The following is a 20931-nucleotide window of genomic DNA, read 5'->3' on the forward strand; positions in this document are numbered from 1 at the left end:
GGATTATTTCAAAGTAGCACTACCTGGAGATTATATGGAATAGGAGAAGAAAGAAGATGATGAGAAAGAAAAAACCACTAATGTCCCAACTTTGCTTATCTAGATTGGAGCCTGTCTGTAGTGCATTCCTTGCCTACATAAGCAAACATGGTGGCAGAATTTTAAACTAACAGGAAAGACAAATACGGACTCAGGTATCACAGTCCTCAGTGTAAGAGAATATCATTCCACCCAAAATGGTGTTTGCTTCTGAAACATGACTAACTTCCAAGTCTACTGCCAAGGCTAGCAATAAAATCTTTGTCAGGCAACCTCCTGCCTGAAGGTGATCCACTTCATACTGTTGCCAGAGGAGACCCCTTAGGGATTTCTTCCTCTCTAGACTCTATGCAGCCCATTACAACCAATAAACAGGCAAGGAAAAAGTTCCCATCACCAAGTGATCCACAGAGACCTCGAAAGCTCTAACATTCTTCTTAGCATGGATGGATCTGTCAAAATGGGTGGTTATTATTGGTCTGGCACAGCATTCAGGGAATGCAATGTGGGGCTGTGTAACACTGACTGCCGGTTACCCAAAAATGTTGATTGTGGGAGTGCAGGGACCCCTGCTGCTGAGAGCAGAGCTGCACTGTGCAGAAAGGTATCATGAGGAGCAAGGTGTCAAGAATGGCCTTGGATTGTGTGTGTCCCTTCCAGAGGCATGCAGTTACAATCTAAAGCTTCTAGTGAAGTGGCCAATTCTGTATTTCCTTGGCTACAGCCCTGAGGAAAGGGAGCATGGCCACTTTTCCAGGTAGATCAAACACTATGCTCTCAGACCGAAGGGAGAATTCTTCTGCTTGGTTTCCTAATTCAAACTGGGTTTAATGATGTTTGTTTTCCTCCTCAGATGATTTTGGCCTCTGTGCTCACCTCACTCCTGAGCAGAGCAAACGGAGCTTGTTGGTCATGACTCTTTACTGGATGACACCAGAATACGTAACAAAAGATGTATATGGCCCCGAAGTGGACATCTGGTCACTTGGCATTGTGGGAATAGAATGGTGGAAGGAGAACCTCCTTACTTTAAGGAAACCCATTTCATGGTAAGGTGGAAAAACCCTCAGACACCAGTGTCTTTCTAGTCTGTCCTATGTTCTGTCTCCCATTAGACAAAATCATGCCAGCTTGAACTAGTTCCATGAAGGTCCGCTTCTAAAAATGTCCCTGGAGCACATCATCTTTTGCTGTAGCTTTGGTTCCATCAATAGGAGAACCTCAGAAGAGAAGTGACATGCAACTAGTTGAGAAATGTGCCATTTTGGCCTTAAGCAGTGCTTGAAATTTCATGTGTGTTTTTTGAACTCTCTTTGAGCTGTCTCTGAATGATAAGAATTTTTCAGTAGCAAAAAGCTCCCATTTTTGATGGGACTTGCCCGTTTTGGACTGATGGTTTCCTCTCACCACCACCACCTACTAAGTTGTCCCACATTCTGTTTAAACTGGTTTTTTTTTTCCTTTCTTCACATCCACTACAGCCAGTTGTCTACAGCTCACAGATGTGCCCAGAGAAGCTCCCAGAGATGCATCACAGGCCCGAAATGCTTGTTTGAGATGTCATAGCACTGCAGCAGCAGGGTGTTGTGTGTGCAGTAGGTTTGTTCCTTGGCTTTTCCCACTTTTTTTTCCCTGATTCAACCTAAATTTTCATTGCAGAAAGGAGGGAATTAGCTACTATACCTTTCATACGGTGGTAACAAATGTAAAGGTAATTTCACATACTTCACTCCATAAGTGTAAAGGTCCAAACAATCCCAGATTTGGGGGCAAAAACTGGAATCTTTATTGAACAGGCAAAATGCTATTTAAGGGTCTCGGGGCAGAACATGCTAATGAGGAGGCTGGGTTATGCCAACTAGAGGACTACCCAATTGATTAGCATTTCCAGTAACAAGGATTACATATGGGGGAAAAATGGTTAACATTTCCCATATCCAGGATTACATTTGGGGGGAAGAGGATTGATATTTCCAGTAACCAGGATTACACTGGTGGGAGGATGGTTAACATTTCCAGAAACAAGGATTACAAGGGAGGGGAGAAAACAAAGGGGCTTCTGTATGGACTGATAGCATCATTACAAAGTTTTTCCATATCCTGCTGCAGGAGACAGGACACTCCACATGGTTGAATAACAGTGGGTCACGTCTGGTCCTTAGATGATGGAATTTCCCTCAGCCCCTGTTGCCCAAGGCTTGCTGCTTAAGCCCATCAAGCTCCTTCCTGATGATAGCTGAGTTTTGGCCCTTACACTTAGGGATCAGGATCTAAATCACTAGAAATGCTACAAGTAGCAATTATGCACTCCTGATGGAGATCCTGGTGATATACCACAGTCTACTGTGGGTATTGAATGTACTGAGTAACTCGGTTTGTGGCTATGTGAAGTACAGATATAATATGGTTCGCTGTAAAGATTGGAGAAAATTGCATGCAAATGGATTTTCGATAAACAGGGTGTACTGTGAAATCATTAGGACTCCTTTTTAAAAGTATCTAAACCTTTTTTGAACTCTGTACAACCTAGTACAATTCACAGAGCATTTCTGGACGCAGGAGGAGCACGTGCAGCATGAAGTACGCCCCAGGAAACACTCATCCTTCACACACACCAAGGCTTCTGTGGCCATACACACCACACATCAGAAAGGGAATTTGATACTCACCTTTATTTTGGTGCTTCTTATAAAATCCATCACTGGCATGATCTTTTTCCCAGTGTTTTCCCAAAATGCTTCTGTTTCTTCTCCCGTGATAGGACTGAAATGTGGTTTCTGGTCTAGGAGGGGAAATCACAAAATCACAGACTGTGTTTATTCACATCCATTTTACAAAGAGTTTTTATCAGGATGATGGGTAAACTGGAGAAGGAGTGAAGAGTATGTATAGGAGAGCTTTGTGGGCAGTCAGTGCTGATGGCACAAAGAAATAGGTCATGAGAACCCCCCCTCCCCTCTTCATTTAACAAGGGTCATGGTGATCACTCCTGAGCTATCTCAACTGTTAAGCAAGTGTGTGTACCTGGAAAGACTGGCAGTTCTTAAAGACCTTTCCATGACTTTTCCAATATCTTTATTTCTGAGGCCCAAAGTCAATAAAAACTGCTCGTCAGGCAGAGATTCAGCCCCCTCTGGCAACAGGTGAATTCCATGAGGATCTGGAATAGGGAAAGAAAAATAATTTCCACTATCACATTTCTTTTCAGTTGTAAGAGAAGTTACTTTTTTGGAGGTAAGAGGGGAAAAAAAAAAAAAAGGAAGTACAAGGAGTGAAATGTACTCCACAAAGCTTGCCAAAACAAAAGTGATTGAACCAACCCATGCAGCTCCAACCAGGTTTTGAACTTCCAGTCCTCTATGGTGTCCAGTCAGGTTTTGAATATCTCTAAGGCTGGAGACTCTAAAATTTCTGGGAAACCTCTTCAATATCTTGACCACCTGTTTTCCTAGATTTCCATTTATGCCCACTGCTTCTCATCCTGCCACTGGATCCTGCTCAGAAGACTCTGCTTCCATCTGCCTTGCTTCCTTCCATCAGGTATTTATGCATTTTGATGAAAGGTATATAATAGTCAACATTTTGTATTTTAGTTTCAGCAAATGCCTGACCATTATATTTTGGTTAGCAGAGAGGGGCACAGTTTGACTTTGAAGTTGTGTCAGGTACAGACTGTCCACAGAGAAGTAAGAATTAAATATCCCTGCCACTTAAGGCCAGATGTGTGCTTCCTTTTGGGTAATTGAGGACTGGGACAAGTACAGCAATTGAGCGGATTAGCTAAAGTCAGACATCCCTGAGGGTAGTTATACCTCACTTTTCATCCAGAAAAATGAGGGTTCTGATGTATTATGCTGTGGAAAGCAGAATTTACAACCTGCTAATGGTTAAGCTGAAAACCTTTTTATACCACCTACCCTCATAAATCGGGCTTTGCAGCACTGGATAACAGGTGGTAAGATCTAGCTCTTTAACCTGGGGTACCCAGTGCATGCTTCAAGTGTAGAAGCAATTTGTATATTTGAGACTGCAACAGAACTAATGGATGTTTCTAATAGTTTCTATTACTTCTAATGTACTTCTGTGATGTGTAGACTGAATAGAGACATCTCAAGCTGGGTATTTGAGCTACTGATTTTTTGTGTGGTTTTTTTTTTAAATAGTAATTAAAAAATATTACATCAGATTAGAAAGTTAATACATGCAACAATGTGAAATGAAGAATGTTTGTAAGGGTACTTCAATGCCCTTCAGGTAAATTTACAGTGAGACTTGAGCACTTAAAATGCAGATATTATTAAAACCCGTTGAGTTGATGAATGACTCTGATTCTTTACTTATGTGACATATTGGTCCATATGAAAATTTGCCACAGAAGAGGAAGTTCACATCAAGTGACAGAATAGTCAGTTGTGTCTGCTTGTTAGAATTATGTGAGACAAGAAGCTGTTTGGACCTGTGAAAAATTCTGTACATAAAGTGGAGCAGTTCCAGCAGAAGTTGTTAGCAGCTTTGCCTGAAAGTCTAGAAAACACCCATTGGAAATCTGTTCTTATTCACCTCACTGATCTGTAGAGACCCAGTTGGACTGCAAAAGGCAATGCCCATGCTTCAAAAAACCCTGGCCAAGTAGTCTTTTATGAAAAATATATATTTGAATTTGTTTCTCTTTTTTGTTTTGGAGTTGTCCCTTGGTCGAGTGAATCTGTGCACTCTGTAAATGTGAAAGAAGAGTTCAGACCCTAGGTTCCAAGGCAGAGTTGGTTTATTTCAGCTTGGGCTGGATGCCACTGGAGTGGGACCCAGAACAGAGAAATCCCTGGGCCTTTACACCCTTACAGTCTGTGCACAAGATCTTCATACACTCTTCATGTGCCCTGTTACATGCCTCTTGGTCCAATGGTGATTTATGGTTGAGGGTCTTCTTATACCTGACTGGATTCTTTCTCCATGTCCATGTGCCATTAGCTGCTCTTATCTTCCATCTTGGGGCAGCCTTGGGGGACTCCAGGGTCTCAACCCTTATCTGAAGATAACCAGTCTTTCTCTGTTTCCTCCCCTGCTTAGTAATTCCTGCTAACGAACAGAGTTCATTTAAAATTCACCTACACTAAGTTTTGAACAGGGCCCACTCGTGCTAAACTGTAAGCAAGTTACAATTAAACTTAAACCTACACAATTAATATCTAATATTCTATAAGTAAACTTACTTTAATCCCCAACAATATACTCCTAGTTTACGCCTAGCACCAGTGCAAGTTCTGCCTATTTCATGGCCGCACAAGTCATCTCAGCACCCTTGTTTGTTGGCTTATTCACTTTTAATAAGGCTCTTGGTGCTTCTATTTGAGTCAGCCTGGTGTATGTTGGTAATGTTTATACTCTGCTGTAATAAACCTATATTGTAACCAATCAAAAACCCGTCCACAAAGTAAGTATCATAAGGGGAAATCTTTTACTCCCTCAAGCATCTTTCTTCAAGTCTTAGGGGATGACCTGATCCACACATCTGGGAGGTCACTGTGGTCCGATGGTCAGTTATGAGCTGGTGAGTCACAAGGGGATGAGGGGATGACATGTGCAAAACATGAGGTTAGCTGATGTGTGAAATTTGGATAGGATAAGTCCACCGAATCCCTCTTGGTTGACTTGACATCAGAAGCTCAGGACAATCAAGCCTCTGTTTGTGTCACCTAAGGATGAAAGACATTTGTGACAGGTCAAATATCACTGTTTTGAAGCATTTTCATGTGATATTTTTAAGAGGTCATACCATACTGCGGACTGCATAAGGGAGTAAAATAAGCAAAAGTAAGTAAGCCCTGCTTGTATATAGTAGGTAGTAATTTATAATTATGCAGTGAAATTATTACATGAAATACAAATTGAATGTCTCAGATTTAAAAATGTGGTTGACAATATGTAGTATGTTCCTCAGTCCTATGCTTTGTGATAGTTGCTGCATGGCTGCCTCTGATAGCATTAAACAATTCAAAACATATGTATATTTTGCATATGGGCAAAAACTGACCATCAAACTGGGCAATGAAAGAGCAATAGCATGCCTTGTATCGTACAGGTGTGAATAGAATTTTTGAAGTAGATCGTTTCTACTAGCCGACTTTTACATTCCAATAGGAGTCTCTCTTAATTATCCTTGGTGAGCACACTGTATTACAGCTTTCATTGTTGCACTGATCTTAGCATTTTTGTTTGAAACACAATGAAATGAAATGGAATACTGCAATAAGTTACCACTTTGCTATCAGTAGCTCTTGGAAAATATAAAAAAACCCCAAGATGGCAATACCTAATGCATTACAATATGTATGTGGACACTATATCTACATAACTAGGAAAAAAGAAAACCCTGCATATGAAACAGAAGATTTCATGACTTCAGTCTATTCCTGATCTGAACAGTATATACACTTCTACAGCCTAAGAAGGCAGAGGTTACTGTGTGATATACACATACGTAACTGTAGTAAAACAGTATTGATGTATTATATACAGTTAGAGCTATACACAGTTCTACACAGCACATCACATTTTGGGCTCCAGCAGATTGAATTTTGGTTTTCTTCAATACACCATTGATGAATGAATATTTGTCCCCTCTTAAGCAGCTTCTTCAGCGGAGCAATCAATGCCTGCATAAGTAAACTTCTCATATAGGGTAGTATTCACATATGTCTGGGAAGGAAATAAAGAGAAAAAGTGTGATGCAAGGTACATTACCTCAAGAAACCTCAATAATATTGAAATTATTCATGGCCTAATTATTTTCTATGAATTCATTCTTACTTTCCTTTCTTCTAGCATCCTGTTCAGTGACACCAATATCTGAGCAAATGATGGTCTTTCGTATGGTTTCTCTCTCCAGCACTGTCTCATTAAGTCATACCTTTAAAAATCAAACATCAACATTTGATAGTTTAGATATATAGATTAAAACTGCAAATTCATGCTTATTGAAAGATTGTGCACATTCCATTTTTCAGAGGAAAATGGATTTATACATAGCTGAAGTTGCATTTTCCACAGCTGGTCACTGTCTGAAAAGAATTTTATCATACTCGGAAATAGCAAAAAGGCTCTCTTTGAGTTAAAGCCCAGTCATGTTGTGTAAAGAACAGAGTATCTGGTAGGAGCTGAAGCAGGAACTTACACTTCATCGTCACAGTTGAGAGGCTTTTCCAGTCTGTACCCTTGAGGCAGTTTTTCATATAGTTCTGCACATGTCATTCCACAGTATGGTGTTCCACCTAAGGCAAAGTTTAACCATTGTCATAAACAGAAGGGGGTTTTAACAAAAAAAAAAAAAAGTTTAATTTCATAGTAGAAATGGAAAAGTATGACTGACATAGCAACAGGTAAATTCGTCCAATGTTAGGGAATATTTTGCAGCTACGTTTTTGTTGTTAATGCTTCCATACTGCTTGATACACAGTATTGAAGAGAAAAATAGAACTAAGTATCAGATTTTATCATCTGTGGGCCTGGTCTAAATTTCTCTACAAATCTGAGAGCCTGCATCTGATTGTATTTGAACTGTTTTTCCAGTAGCCTTCGTGTCAATAGGCAAGTCATTCCTTGATTAGTATTGTGTAAATAGGATCAGGTATGGACTCATGGAGCTATTACTCTCAATCTGGTTTTGCTCCTTTCTGCAGGTGTTTGGTAGTTTATTCTTGATTTCCCACACTGCAGTGTGTTAGTTCCCATCCATATCTAGTGCAAACCCATTTACTAAGGAAAGCTGAAAACAAGTTAGAAACACAGAGTTCTTGATTAGTCCAGTATGCAATGTGCACCTCAGCGAGTGTGTACCTTTTGGCCAGCAGACTGTGGGACACATGTCCAGGGCAAATCATAAAGGAGATGTAAAACAACGACATTGAATGTTTTGAGGCTGTACCACAATCGTTATGAATAGAGGTATGTGCAGAAATCAACTCTAAATTTTATTTGAAGATCAATGTTCAAAAATTTTCTTCAATAATATTTGGAGTAGGAGATTATTACTCCTCTGCCCCGTGAGGTCATTAAAATGTAAGTCTTGCCTTAAAACTCAGAAAGGCTGAGGAAAAGCCACCCATCAAACTCAAAACATATTGGATTAAGTCTATATATCACGTGATATGCTAAAGTTTATATTTAGGTATGGCTTGGGTTTTATAGTGCAATGAAAACACAGACATTATGGCTCTTTCTCATTTAAAATGGAAAATTGCATTTCCAAGTACACTGAAGTGAAATAAAATTTAGTAGAATGAAACAGAAAAAAAATTAAACGTTGTGAAGCAATATTTTTTAAAAGACTGAGTGAATGGAGCTGCCTTGGCTTGGATTGTTTATTTTGCAGTACAAAACTCAGATACTTACCTAAACTAACAATTTCCCATAACAGGACACCATATGACCATCTGCAACAGAGGGATATTATGAAATGCAACGAGAATGCAACAAGATTTAGTATTTTTAAGTGGTAGATAGTTTTGCTAGTATTCAAGGAACATGGAGAAGTGTGATACATTCTTCTATATTTTTTATAAAGTTTTGTATAATGATAGTGTGCACGGGATCAGAAAGTAGCAAAATTAGCAAAAGTAATCCACTCGGAGTCAACCAGAGAACTTTGTTAGATTGTGAGCTCTCAGCAAATATTGTATTTACAGAATTGCTTTGCCAAATATAATTTTCAATTTACTAACTAAAATACCAAGTTCCTCTGGGTGTCCCAAAGATTCATAAGGTTTCTGATTTCAAATGAGAAATGTAGCTCAAGTAGTGGTCCAAATCCAAGTAGCTTGTGAATATACAACTTGGTCAGACACTGATGAAGAAATAAAAGGAACTTTTTAGTTGTGAGTTTTAATTTTTTTGCTTTCTTTTGCTCACTCAGGCTGACATGACCACTGAGTGTTTTGAGTTAACAGTGACTATCAAATTTTCCTTGATATTGAAAAATATTTATTTTAAATATGCCACTTGAACATATACTTACACATCACTATTTGTGGTATAAACACTGTAATTCAAAGATTCAATTGCCATCCATCGCACTGGAAGCCGTCCCTGGAAATTATTTCATGAAAGGTTATTTGCTGGCGGTTGAAACAGCAATATTGCAATTTGTATGCCAACAATTGTTCTGTGTTACCTTAATGAAAACTGACTTCATGCAAGTAAACTTTATCAAGTAGATAAACGTATTCAGGTTGTGCATTTTTATGGAAGAAATTCTTTACTGTGAGGGTGGTGAGGCACTGGCACAGGTTGCCTGGAGAAGCTGTGGATGCCCATCCCTAGAAGTGTTCAAAGCTAGGTTGGATGGGACTCTGAGTAATCTGGTGTAGTGGAAAATGTCCCTCTCCACAGCAGGGAGGTTAGAACTATGTGAAGTTTAAAGTCCCTTCCAAACACAAGCCATTCCATGATTTTATTATTTGCTTCCCAAAGGGAGAGTTCACACTAAAGTTAACAAAAAAATTATGCAACCAGCATCAAAACAAAACGTAAATAATACCTAAGTGATGTCTTATGATGCATGCCTCTGACTAATCCTGTTGCCTTGACAACAGAGTGCTATTTCTGGTCTATAACTACATGATACTTATTACACATCTCCCTCTTTCGAAGTGTTAGCTCTGGGCAGCTGTTTTTTCAGCTCACAGATCCTGACATACCCACTGTCTTGCTGGTTACTCTCTTGCTAACTTTGGCCTTGCTCAATAGAATTAAACCAGCTTGCCTCAGCTATCTTACTGTCATCCATATTCACAAAAATAATTTTTAAATTACGTTTTATATTATAATCATGGTAAAGAATTTATTTGCAAGTAACACATGCCTATTAATAAACATGATATATATATTTTACATTTTAGTGAATAATATTTAAATAATCAGCTCTGTAATACCTATAAGTTTGCATTTTTGTTTATACGAAAACACAAAGTAGGGAACAAGAAAACAAAAATTAAGAAAATAGCCTGTATCAGTTTGTTTTGATCCTTACCATGGTCTTCTTAACATAAACTTCTTGACCTCTTGATAAGCCAAAGTCAGCTATTTTTGCAACATAATTTTCTCCCACCAAGATGTTTCTTGCTGCCAAATCTCGGTGAATAAACTAAAATAAATACCAAAAAAAAAAAATCACCTCCATATCAGTGAGCTTTACATGCTTTACTTTACCGCTATATTGAAAGTGGCAAACATTCAGAGTAGGAACATAAAATTAATTACCATGGTATGTCACTACCAAGAACATTTTAAATTTTATCTGAAGATGAAAGCAGTTAACTACCATGTTGTCTGTAAGTTTTAATGCCTCTTTCATGATTCCCCATGACATAGTATCTGATAGGATTAAGTGAAGACAAGAAAATAAATCTCATCTGGTGGGTGCTATAGAACCTAAAATTAAAACCTTATATTGATTTTGTTAAAAGATATAGTCTCAAAAAAATTATTTCCTTTGCTTTCAGTGGGTAGAGCATTGAAGACTGACCTGTTTCTGGCTCAAGTAGTCCATCCCTCTGGCAACATCTGCTGCAAAATGCAGAAGTTGCTGAGAGGAAAGTGTAGATGCAGTACTGTTGGCAATAGCAAATGCTGGGTCTGTCTCTAGTACTCTACTTTTCCGAAGGAAGTCCAGTAAATTTCCATGGGGGGCATATTCAATAGCCAGGTAAAGATATCCTAGTGAAACATCAGATAGTGAGCATATCACAGATTAAAAGATGGTCAGTAATAGTCTGCCTTGAGTGAAAAAAGAAATAAACATAAAACAGACCAGAGGGGAAACACCAAACAGGCTAATTTCTAGAAGTAGAGGAGAATTTAGAGCTATTGATGAACATAAGTTCTGAAGGATAGCTTGTATATCCAAACACAAGTTTATTTGTCTTTTGAACAAATGTTGCAGACAGACCTGCTTATGAGCTAGTGTTTCTATGGCCTGTATGGATGGTACTATGGGGGATTTTAAAGTTCATGTATTCAAGAGTATCTTACCCCTATGTTCACAGGCTCCCAAAAGATTTATGATGTTGGGATGATGACCAAGTTTACAAAGAACTTCAAGTTCTCCAGCAAAATCCCTGTGATCATCTTTTGACGCATACTCTGAAAATCATATAAGCATGCATTTACGTTTTTCTTTGAACTGAATTTTTAACCATGTTGTTTTTTATTATGAGTACTCTGAGATGCCTGGGCCACTACTGCTTCAACCCCGATAAAAAACTCTAAGGTACATCAGTATTTACTGAAAAAAGTGAGATTTTTTTCAATCAAAGGAGAAATGTCAGAACCTAATGTCTGTAGCAGCAATCCGCATCTTTAATATACCATGTCACTTCTCTTCTATTTGAGAATGTAAAATGTTGTAGCAGATCATATGAAAACTAGCTGCTTAAAAATCTTTCCATATCTCTGCTGTTGATTATTTCTGCCTGCATGCAGACCTTGGCTCTTATTACATTAATCATCTTACTTAAGAGTGTCTCTTGATTTGCCTAGATAATGATCTAGTGAATTACAATAAAATATGCACATTCTTGCAATATTGCATGTATTCTAGTTCTGTCTGGAATGCCAATGAATAAGAAGAAAAGGAATGACCCTGATGGTGTGTGTACATATGGATGTATAGATACAGTTGTCTCTGAATGGCTACGGTAAAGCAAGATGAGCAAATGCTGTGCCCCAAGACTAGCTCTGTGCTTCACTCTATTAAATGCATTCCACTTTGCAGATGAACTCACATGAAGTTCATAATGAACTGCGAATTGAAAAACACATGATAGTTAATGATATTAACCATTAAGGAGAAATAGAAACCAACTTGACCATGCAGAAATAAAGTCTGACAACTCTTGGCCTAGCAACAGCTGATACAACTTAACTAGCAACTTTGAATATTTATTTTGGCTTTAGAAGAGGGCTATTAAGCATTTCATATGACAGAGAAACAATTGAAATAAACAGCCGAGAAAATTCTTAAGTCACAGAATTTCTGCTCTTTACTACCTTTCATCCTTTTTATTGCAGCATCCATGCGTAAGCCGTCTTTCTTAATGCGTGCTTTCAGGACTTGCCCAAAGTTACCTTCCCCAATCACATCTTGAAATTTTATGTCATTCCACTCAAGAACTGGATATATAGTGGGATCTGGACTGTTTTTGGCTTTCCTGCTCAGAGTGAGAGTACCTGAGTTAAACTGTACAGCTGGTTCTTCCCTCTGCAACAGAGTTAAGTAAATGATATTAACTGTGATTTCTACTTCACTGAGCAATGCTCTGGTTACCTTTCCCAAATACCTGTGTGCTCACTCATATACACATACAGAGCCCAATCCATCTCTTACTTACACATAAGTGAGTACATTGGGCATTTACACCTACTTTAGACACAAACTGCAACAAGCAGTTCTGCCTAGATCCACAAAATTATTCAGACTCATAATTTATGTGTAAGTACCTTTATAGACCTGGGTCACCTGACCAAATTTATAATCATCTTGGAGGTGAAGGACATAGGCAAAAATAAAGTGAAAAACTGATTTAAACCCAATTTTAAGTCTCAGGTTTGAGATTTATCTCATATTAGGCTTCATTAAATTCTGTTGGTTAAGCTCAGTAGGAAGAGTGAGGCAAGAAGTAGAAAGGAAATAAAAAGAGAGAGGAAATTATCTTCTCCATAAGGAGGCGACATCTCCATCTCCAAGAGACATCTTCTGTTCAGTTACACATTCTCATTAAATACTTCTGTGGGAAAAGTTTCAGGACAAGGAACCAAAGCTATTCTGTGTGGCCTGGGGACTGATCATCTGTTTGGATGAACCCCTGGCTCCCTGTTCATGAAACAACCTTTTCAAATACCTATGTAGGAGCTCTTTGGCCCAGTTTCATTTTGCTTCACAGGTTCCCCTCTGAAGTGAGGAAAAAGCACTGGAAAGCAGAATGATAAGGAGACTACAGCAGGATACAAATATATACATGTGTATAAAGAAAGAGATATCTCCATGTAATGTTAACAACTTTAAGCAATTTCCTCCCAGCCAGAACTATGATGTCACTGTTGACTGGTCCTGCTTTGCTGTCCTTAGATTGAAAATGGACCAGCACTCACCAGCAGTTGCTGATGCTCAAAAGCAACTCTAAATATATGGTAGTTTTCAAAAGCAGGTATGACTGTATAGGGAGAACAGGCTCCTCCATTCTGTTTGACTTGATACTTGACATACACAGGTGTGACAAGGCAGAAAAGGGAGCAAGGGAAATGATGTGCAACTTTCTTCAAGCCAGCTTTTCTACCTCATAGCCTATAACTGTGATTCCTTTAGCTCTGGGGTCACTAGCAGAAAAGTTTTACAACAACAGTACTAATTACACACATGAAGAGAAGACAGTATTTGGGAAGGAAATTTTTCAGGAAAAAGAAATGGGAAAAAAAAAAGGGGGGAAAATATGAGCTAAAGTTAATAAGCAAATTGACACAGGAAAACTGGAAACCCACCACCACATTTTGGAAAGCCTGAGCCATTCGACGCTGGAAGTTGGCTCTCTTTAACTGCAACATGATGAGAAAGGCCAGGAGAATTGTTACACAGGTCATCCCTGCAGAGCCAAGGATAGCAATGAGCAGCATTTTGCCTCCTTTTGATTCATAGGGAGCTGTTGAGGAAGCACATAAGGAGTTCATCATTGTTCTGAATTTAGCTATACATTAGCAATGTATAGCTAAACAGTCCTGCCTTGTAAACTGTTTAAAGACATAAGGAGGCATCTCTTTGTTTTGCAAAAAATGTCACATACATTGGATGCTCACTGAGTTCTGTGTTTATGAGCACCTGCAGATTCTGTTGCATTCTGTCAGAGCAGAGTTGAGGTCACATTCAGCGATCTAATAGACCTATTATATGACGATTCTTTAATTTATGAGCTGTTGGGCCCTTTCTAGTGGATCCACACAAATTGTGGATGTTGTCACTTCACCAATGCCATGCGGTGAACTAAGAATTGAATTTCAGTGGTGCTGTGTTGTATGTCAAAGTTAAGAGCAAAAGAAAACTAAAATTAAAAAATTAATATTATGACCCTGTCTTAGCTAGTTTATACCACCAGACATGGTTTATGCAAGTCCAGTGTGGTGGATTAACCAACCTTTAGTTTCTGGAAGAGTCTTCAGTTCAAACGACGTGTTTGGGTTGCTCAAGCCAATGTTGTTTTGAGCATTAACCTGAACTTGGTACACTGTGTTTGGCTCAAGGCCCTTGAGGTGATACTGAGTAATGCTGGTGTTCTTTATGATAATATCGATGTGGTTGTACTCAGCCTTGCCATAAATTTTGTAGCTGATGATGATGGAGGAGATGGAGTGACCCTCAGCAGCTGTCCAAGAGATGACTGAGGATGTGTCTGTGGTGTTAGAAAATCTGATGTTGTATGGTGCAGGAGGGATTCCTGAGAACAAACACAAACACAGAGAGCATTGGAGTATACATCCATCTCTTTCTCCTTCTCACAGAGAGCAAAACATTTTCCTCAGCGCTTTTGCTGTGCTAAACAGAAGCAGAATTTTGTTGATGAGTTATGGTAACTGAATGCAAGTTTTATGAACTTGATGTGCTGCCACTCTTGTTATAATACTCCATACTTCCAGCAGAGGTTGGAGTGGACTTTGGTATAATGTCTTTGGATGAAGATATACATTATCTGGTCTGTATGCAAGCACACCAAAATTACTTTCAGATTAATGCAGAAAGGGTTAATTTCTTTCTATACTGAATCATCATTCCCTTGTAATTCCCATGTCCCATACTTTCGCTGCTTTGAGAAGCAATTACCTGTCAGGATACAGCCTGTTAGAAAGAAGGAAAATCAGTACCAACATTTCCAAACATTTAATCAGAAAACCACCAGCAGGGGTGAGTGCTACACTTGTGGACGCAGCCATGGCTGCTGAGCTAAGTACCTTCTCATGGAAAACAGTAACCTTATGCTTTTCTTACTGCAGTTTGGCGTCAGAGCTCAGGAAACTGGAGTGTCCCATGACAGCCATTGATACTTCTGTTAACACATGTAGGATCTCAGTGAGGGCATCCTCACGTGACTTGTAAGGAGCACATCTTTCCAGCGTGTGGTATGGGCAGTGGCACCCATCAGCCATTCAGATGGACAGCTGTTCAGATGGTACTTCATGCAGATAGGGCATTTGTTGTGGCGTTATGAAAGCACACTGCTCTCAATCAGGGAATTCAAGGGTGGTCTTCAGTATAGCACACTTAACTACTCTTTACTCACAGGGGTTTTACCTTGCATTACATCTTCTCCTCTTCTTTAAGTGCTGACTATTTCTGTATTGTCATAGCTGAATTGTGTAATAAAAGAGCTTGGAGTAGTGAACTCTCATGGCCCATCATTCTGAGGAGGAAAAAATGCTATGTGTGTCAGAAGCATGAGTTGCACTGGAATGAAGATGTGGATTCTCAAGCCTTTTTTTTTTTTCCATTAAAAAAAAAATCATTATTAGTTCCTGATAATTTCCAAAAGAAGAATTTCTTTGGACACTGAACTTTCAAAATAATAGCAATAACAACCACAAGTGATCGTCAGGAACTAAGTGTTACCAAGGCAAAGGATTATATTTAACATAGTCATCAAGTGACAATCAGTCTGATCACTGGGGGAAAGATGAAGAATTAAACAGAAGGATGTGAATCAGCACTTACTGTCACTGAAAGTCCATGCATACAGATAGTTGCTCCATTCTCCTTGGGACCTGGTGTTCACCCGTACCCTGCACATGTATTGCTGTCTAGGCTCAAGATCTTTAATGATCAGGGTGGACATATTTCCTGGCACTTGAGTAATAACACTGCTCTCGTCACCGTTGTCATTCACGCTCTTCCTTTCCACTTCAACACGAATGTCCTCCTCTGTCCTCAGTGTTAAAGGATGCCATGACAAATTCAGTGATGTCATACTTTTTGGAAAGAGAGTGAGACCTTCTGGTGGAGGAAGACCTTGGAAAAGCCACAGTGAAACAGGGAACAACATTTCATGTCTGGTATGTAAGCTAAAATAGGAGTACCAGTTATTCCCAACCTCTTGCCCTAGCTTGGGGTGACATAGGGTAATTCAGACACCCCACACAATTTGGCAGAAGTTACATCTAAGAGATACTGATAGTCCCACAGTATCTTATCAATAGCTGTTGTGCCAACAAAAGCTTATCTTCAGTGAGCTGGTGTTGCAGATGCACTTTTTAGATGTGAGAAACCAACTGTGTTGTTGTCTTGTTAGATAGCTCCTGGTGCAATCCTCATTTATTTTGTATGTCTGTATTCAGATTGAGATCTATCCTCAGTGGACTAAAATCTTTCCCGCTTTTTCAAACTTCTTCATTTTTAAAGCAAATTTATCTAACACTAAGAGAAAAAACTGCAGAAGAAGTGATTTGTACCTCCAACTCTGCTGCCTAGCCAGACAAAATATATAAATTTTCCATTCCCAAATCCCTCATCTGTAAATCAGGGAAAATAATAGCTGCCTTTTTGTGGTTTTCTTCACCTCAGTTTTTTGGCTTTGGTTTTTCCTTACTTTTTTTTTTTTTTTTTTTAATCCCTGTGCCTGAGGTTATTTTGAAGGACTCTACTTCAGGTCCAGCCTTCTTTGCTTAAATGGAAGTGCTCTGGCAGAGATCAGGGGACAGACCACAGATAACAGCCGGAACACCCCATTTGTGAAAACCCAAGATGTGACTTACCAAGTGCAGCTGTTGTGAAGCTAGCCTGTGGTCCAGGATGGCCTTCCCCACCTTCCCCTTGTCGACTCAGCTGAACACAGAACTGATATTCTGTTTTGGGTTCCAGATTGTCCAGTCTTTTAGTTGCGCCTTTTACTGACAACAAAAGTCAAAAGAAAGTAAAGCTGTGGTCCATGCTGAAATATGTTAAGAAAGTAAAGGTTTGGAAATATAAGATAAAATACTCAGGCTCAGTTTTTTGTTGCTTTTCCTGATTCACTAAGATAAACTATTTAGAAGTATGAAATAAATATTTTTAAGTTGAGCTCCAACCCAGTACTTGTTCATCTGCCCTTCTTTCAGGACAAAACAAGACTTGTTGCTTAGGCAGTGTGCACTGTGTATGCAGATCTTTCATTATGCTGAATTAATAACAGTAGTTGTTTACTTGTTAAAGTTCCTGTAATGTTTTGTCTAGTATTTTAAGCCATGCATAAAATGTTTAAGCATAGCTGGAAGAGGTCATCTAACTCATAAGCAGACTTCATTCTACCCATACAATTCCTGACAAATATTTTGGTAAGTTATTTATCTCACCAGGGGCACAATTGACATGAAGCAAGATGGTAGATGCTCCAAGACATCTCCACACTGCTCACTACTTTTGAAAACCTGCTGCTTACATAGGAGTTTTTAACAGCTAGGTGGAGCAGTAAGTGCAGTTAATCATAGGGAAGGAGGGGAAAACCTTTGGTTCCTGTAAACTGAATATACACTTTTGACCACTGTTGGTGTGCCACATTCACATGAACATTATGTTTAGTGTTAAACAGAGTCACACATCCAGTCATAAAAGAATCAACTGCTATGCACTAAAGAGTCTTTTCAGTCTAATCAAGAAAAGACACCACGTGGTGTTTCAGTTCTCAGCTGAAATTTCCGTTTAAAGAAATTAAAGAACGCCATCTTACCTTCCACAGACATCCAGGACTGATAACGTTTTGCTGGTTTGTAAAGAAGTTTTGTTGACACAACAGGTCCATCTCCAAGATGTAACTCAGCATTGATATTAATGATGAGAAAATTATGTCCACTGTCTGTCAGTCTTGGGGGATACTGTGGCACAGGAGGAACTGAACAAGAATGCAAGTATTAAACCAGCCTTTTAGCTCCCTCTACCAGTAAGACTCTGGTATATCCTAAATCTGCAGGGAAATGGGAGATGTTCTTCAAAACTCTCACAAAGTAGATAGGGCTTTACTCCCTAAAGCTGACAGTTTAGATATTTAAAAAAAAAAAAGTGGGTATTCTTCTAAACCTTACCATCACACTTATTTTTTTCAATATACATAATTTGTATGTTGCTTATAGAGAGTTTCTGTTCATATTCTGACTGTAGACGTTTATTCAGACCTTATCCCTCAGTGAAGAGAACAGAAGGCTCTGCCAGGTGTAAAGCTGTGCTTAAAATTAGAGAGACAAAGAGTCTTGAAGAGATTCTTGCTTTTACCTTTGACTGTAACTTGAAATGGTTTCTCTGCCATTCCTGCTACTGTCTGCACACTGCAAACCCAGGTTCCTGTATCACGGGGTTGGATTCGATTAATTGTAAACATGGCTTCAGAGCGATTACTGGTGGAAATTCGGGCAGGCTGAAATGACAAAACATGTACAGGGCATAAAAAATGTGAGCATTTTGGAATATTCCAGTGATACTTTCTCACAATTAAGAAACTCATCTTGAGTTTAGTGGTATCGATAAAAAGCATCTGAAATGGCCAATTCCATAAGTTTCATATGGGCATTCATAGGGTACCTCAGGATATCAAAATTTCACATTATGCTTGAAAACATCAGTGTTCATTAACTACAGATAAAGTCAATATAAACAGCAGAAATAAGAGAAAGCAATTAATCAGGAACCTACCCTTAGGACGGTTCCATCTTGCTTCAAAAGTTTGAATTCTTCAGATTTAGGAAGTGGCTTCCCAGTTGCTATACAAAATGGCTTGAACTCAGCACCAGAATTGAGCTCTACGGGATCTAGTAAGTTTTCTATCTGGGGTGAAAGATCTGCTGAACCTACAGAAGATATATGGTACTATGTCATCATTCAGAGAGAACTTTAAGGAAACAGGACCAAAACAGGTTTAGGTGTACAATAAGCACAGGCAGTTGTGGGTGACTGGTTCTGCTTTCCCTCGTGTCAGCATATGCAAGAATCAGACTTACCGTAGTCAGCATTTTTACATCCTAAATATGAGAAGGAATAAGGCCTCTTCTTTCTTTTCCCCACCCCTCTTCTCTCTTTCTCACTGACATTCAAAGCACAGGCAGCCTAGCCATGGCAAAACATTGCACACATATTCTGAATGTACAGTGTCTACTTGCTTTCCATTTTGTCTGTTTATAAAAAAAAGCTGGATGTACAGCTTCTGTCAGTGATTGATGTTAAGGTCAGTGTCAAATCCTATGGAGTAAAGCTTGAAAATCTACCCCTAATGAAAGCAAAATCAGATTAATTGATAGCATATCATCCTGATAAATGCAACATATAGGTCAGAGGCTCAAAACACTGTATTGCAGCGAGGTTGTACAGAACTGTCTGGGCCCCTGGAATGTAATGGGCAGACCAAGGATACCAGCCTGGAGTGGTAATGCTCTACCAGCATTAGGATCTGTTTCAGTTACACTGGAAAAGCCATTTACTACCGTGTTACCTTGCTTTACCTTCTTTTTCACATTGCAGACCATGCCATCCGAAGGAGCAGATGCAGCCCTTAAATCTGTCACATGTCCCTCGATTGTGACAATTGCATTTAAGTTTGCAATCCGACCCATAAAAACCAGGTTTGCATTCTGCAAGTACAAATGTTCCAGTTAGTGCAAAGGTACTAGAAAATGTCTTCCACTAGTTTTCGGTCTCATGATTGAAACTTGACTTGTAAAATCACGACTGTAAAAAATCCTACCTATTACCTAAAATCCTGTTAGTTCCCCTCTGTATTTCCTATGTTCAGAACACCACTTCTTTTTTTTTTTTTATTTTAATATACCTTTATCACACTCCAGTCCCATCCATCCTGTGGCACAAGAACAACCATATGGATCCGGTAGACAGAACATATAGTTTCTGCAGCCATAATTTTCTTTACAACTCTCTTCACATGTTTTGCCAAACATGTTGGCTCCACAAGCTGTTGGAGGGAGAGATTGAAAGTATAAGCCAACAGCACTGTCCATAAAAGATCTAGTGCTTCTAATGATACAGCTTTAGACAAGAGAAAAGTTGAATTTAAATAAAAAATATCGCTTTGACCATTCAGATACCATATATATTAACAACCATAGCAACTTAAGCCACAACTGTTCTAAAGGTAAATACTGACAGCAGAAACAAACATAACTCTCTCACTGTGAGGATCTATCAGCCAAATACCTCTTGCTTTGGATAGGAGGTGACACAGCTGCAGCAATAAAACCTCTTTATAAGCCCTTTTAATGTAAAATAGACAAAGAGTGCCATGAAAACCAAATATTTTTCTTAGAGGTCAGTACATATGAAGCTGCTGATCTCAAGCAGTTTATGATAAAAGTTTTTGCTTTTATGATAAGAGCAGTGCTACCCTGGAGTGGTTTTGGTGTCAGCTATTTCAATAGCTTAGCTCTAGTATTTGCAGCATTGAAATTCAGTCAAATATAAGGATATGTATTTAGTAATGAATGCAAAAGTTGCTTGGAGAGGTCAAAGCAATGTGATGCCTACTCTAATTCTTCCAGAATCCAAACTTGTTGTCACAGACACAGATATGCAGAAACAGACATATCCTGTCAATATGCACCTACGGAGACCAAGCACCCTGTGAGCACATTAGCAGCTTCTTCAGTAGCAGCCAGGGAATCTCTAACATATTTCCCAGTGCCAGTGTATCCTTAAGATCTCCTATTTTGCCACGCATTTAGCAGTCAGTCGGTAGCATAGAGCATACTCATTTCAAGAGAATCACAGGACAGCCCCAGTTGGAAGTGACCTCGGAAGATCATGTACTCCAGCCTTTTGTGAGACAATGAGCCTAGAGCCTAGAAGATATTGTCTAACATGTTGTTATATTGATCAAGAAGTGTTGGAAA

General features: G+C 39.1%; 1 protein-coding gene across 1 annotated transcript in view; it reads right to left on the reverse strand.

The window, feature by feature from the left end:
• Positions 1-4786: 4786 nt before the first annotated feature.
• The window catches only part of TEK (TEK receptor tyrosine kinase), a 37213-nt gene continuing 21068 nt past the window's right edge, over positions 4787-20931 (reverse strand). Inside the window, exons 6-23 of the mRNA XM_027715130.2 lie at positions 19857-19997; positions 19531-19659; positions 18728-18882; positions 18311-18452; positions 17772-17933; positions 16822-16956; positions 15785-16078; positions 14217-14516; positions 13570-13727; positions 12082-12292; positions 11065-11175; positions 10559-10749; positions 10064-10177; positions 9050-9120; positions 8428-8468; positions 7211-7307; positions 6847-6946; positions 4787-6735 (exon numbers count right to left, since the gene is read on the reverse strand). Of these exons, the coding sequence (XP_027570931.1) occupies positions 6661-6735; positions 6847-6946; positions 7211-7307; positions 8428-8468; positions 9050-9120; positions 10064-10177; positions 10559-10749; positions 11065-11175; positions 12082-12292; positions 13570-13727; positions 14217-14516; positions 15785-16078; positions 16822-16956; positions 17772-17933; positions 18311-18452; positions 18728-18882; positions 19531-19659; positions 19857-19997 (2627 nt within the window). The 3' untranslated portion in view covers positions 4787-6660. The remainder of the gene's footprint in view (positions 6736-6846; positions 6947-7210; positions 7308-8427; positions 8469-9049; positions 9121-10063; positions 10178-10558; positions 10750-11064; positions 11176-12081; positions 12293-13569; positions 13728-14216; positions 14517-15784; positions 16079-16821; positions 16957-17771; positions 17934-18310; positions 18453-18727; positions 18883-19530; positions 19660-19856; positions 19998-20931) is intronic.

The sequence above is a fragment of the Pipra filicauda genome, unplaced genomic scaffold (genome assembly GCF_003945595.2).
Source record: "Pipra filicauda isolate LSUMZ 115617 unplaced genomic scaffold, ASM394559v2 scaffold194_size2289513_pilon, whole genome shotgun sequence".
Lineage (NCBI taxonomy): Eukaryota > Metazoa > Chordata > Aves > Passeriformes > Pipridae > Pipra > Pipra filicauda.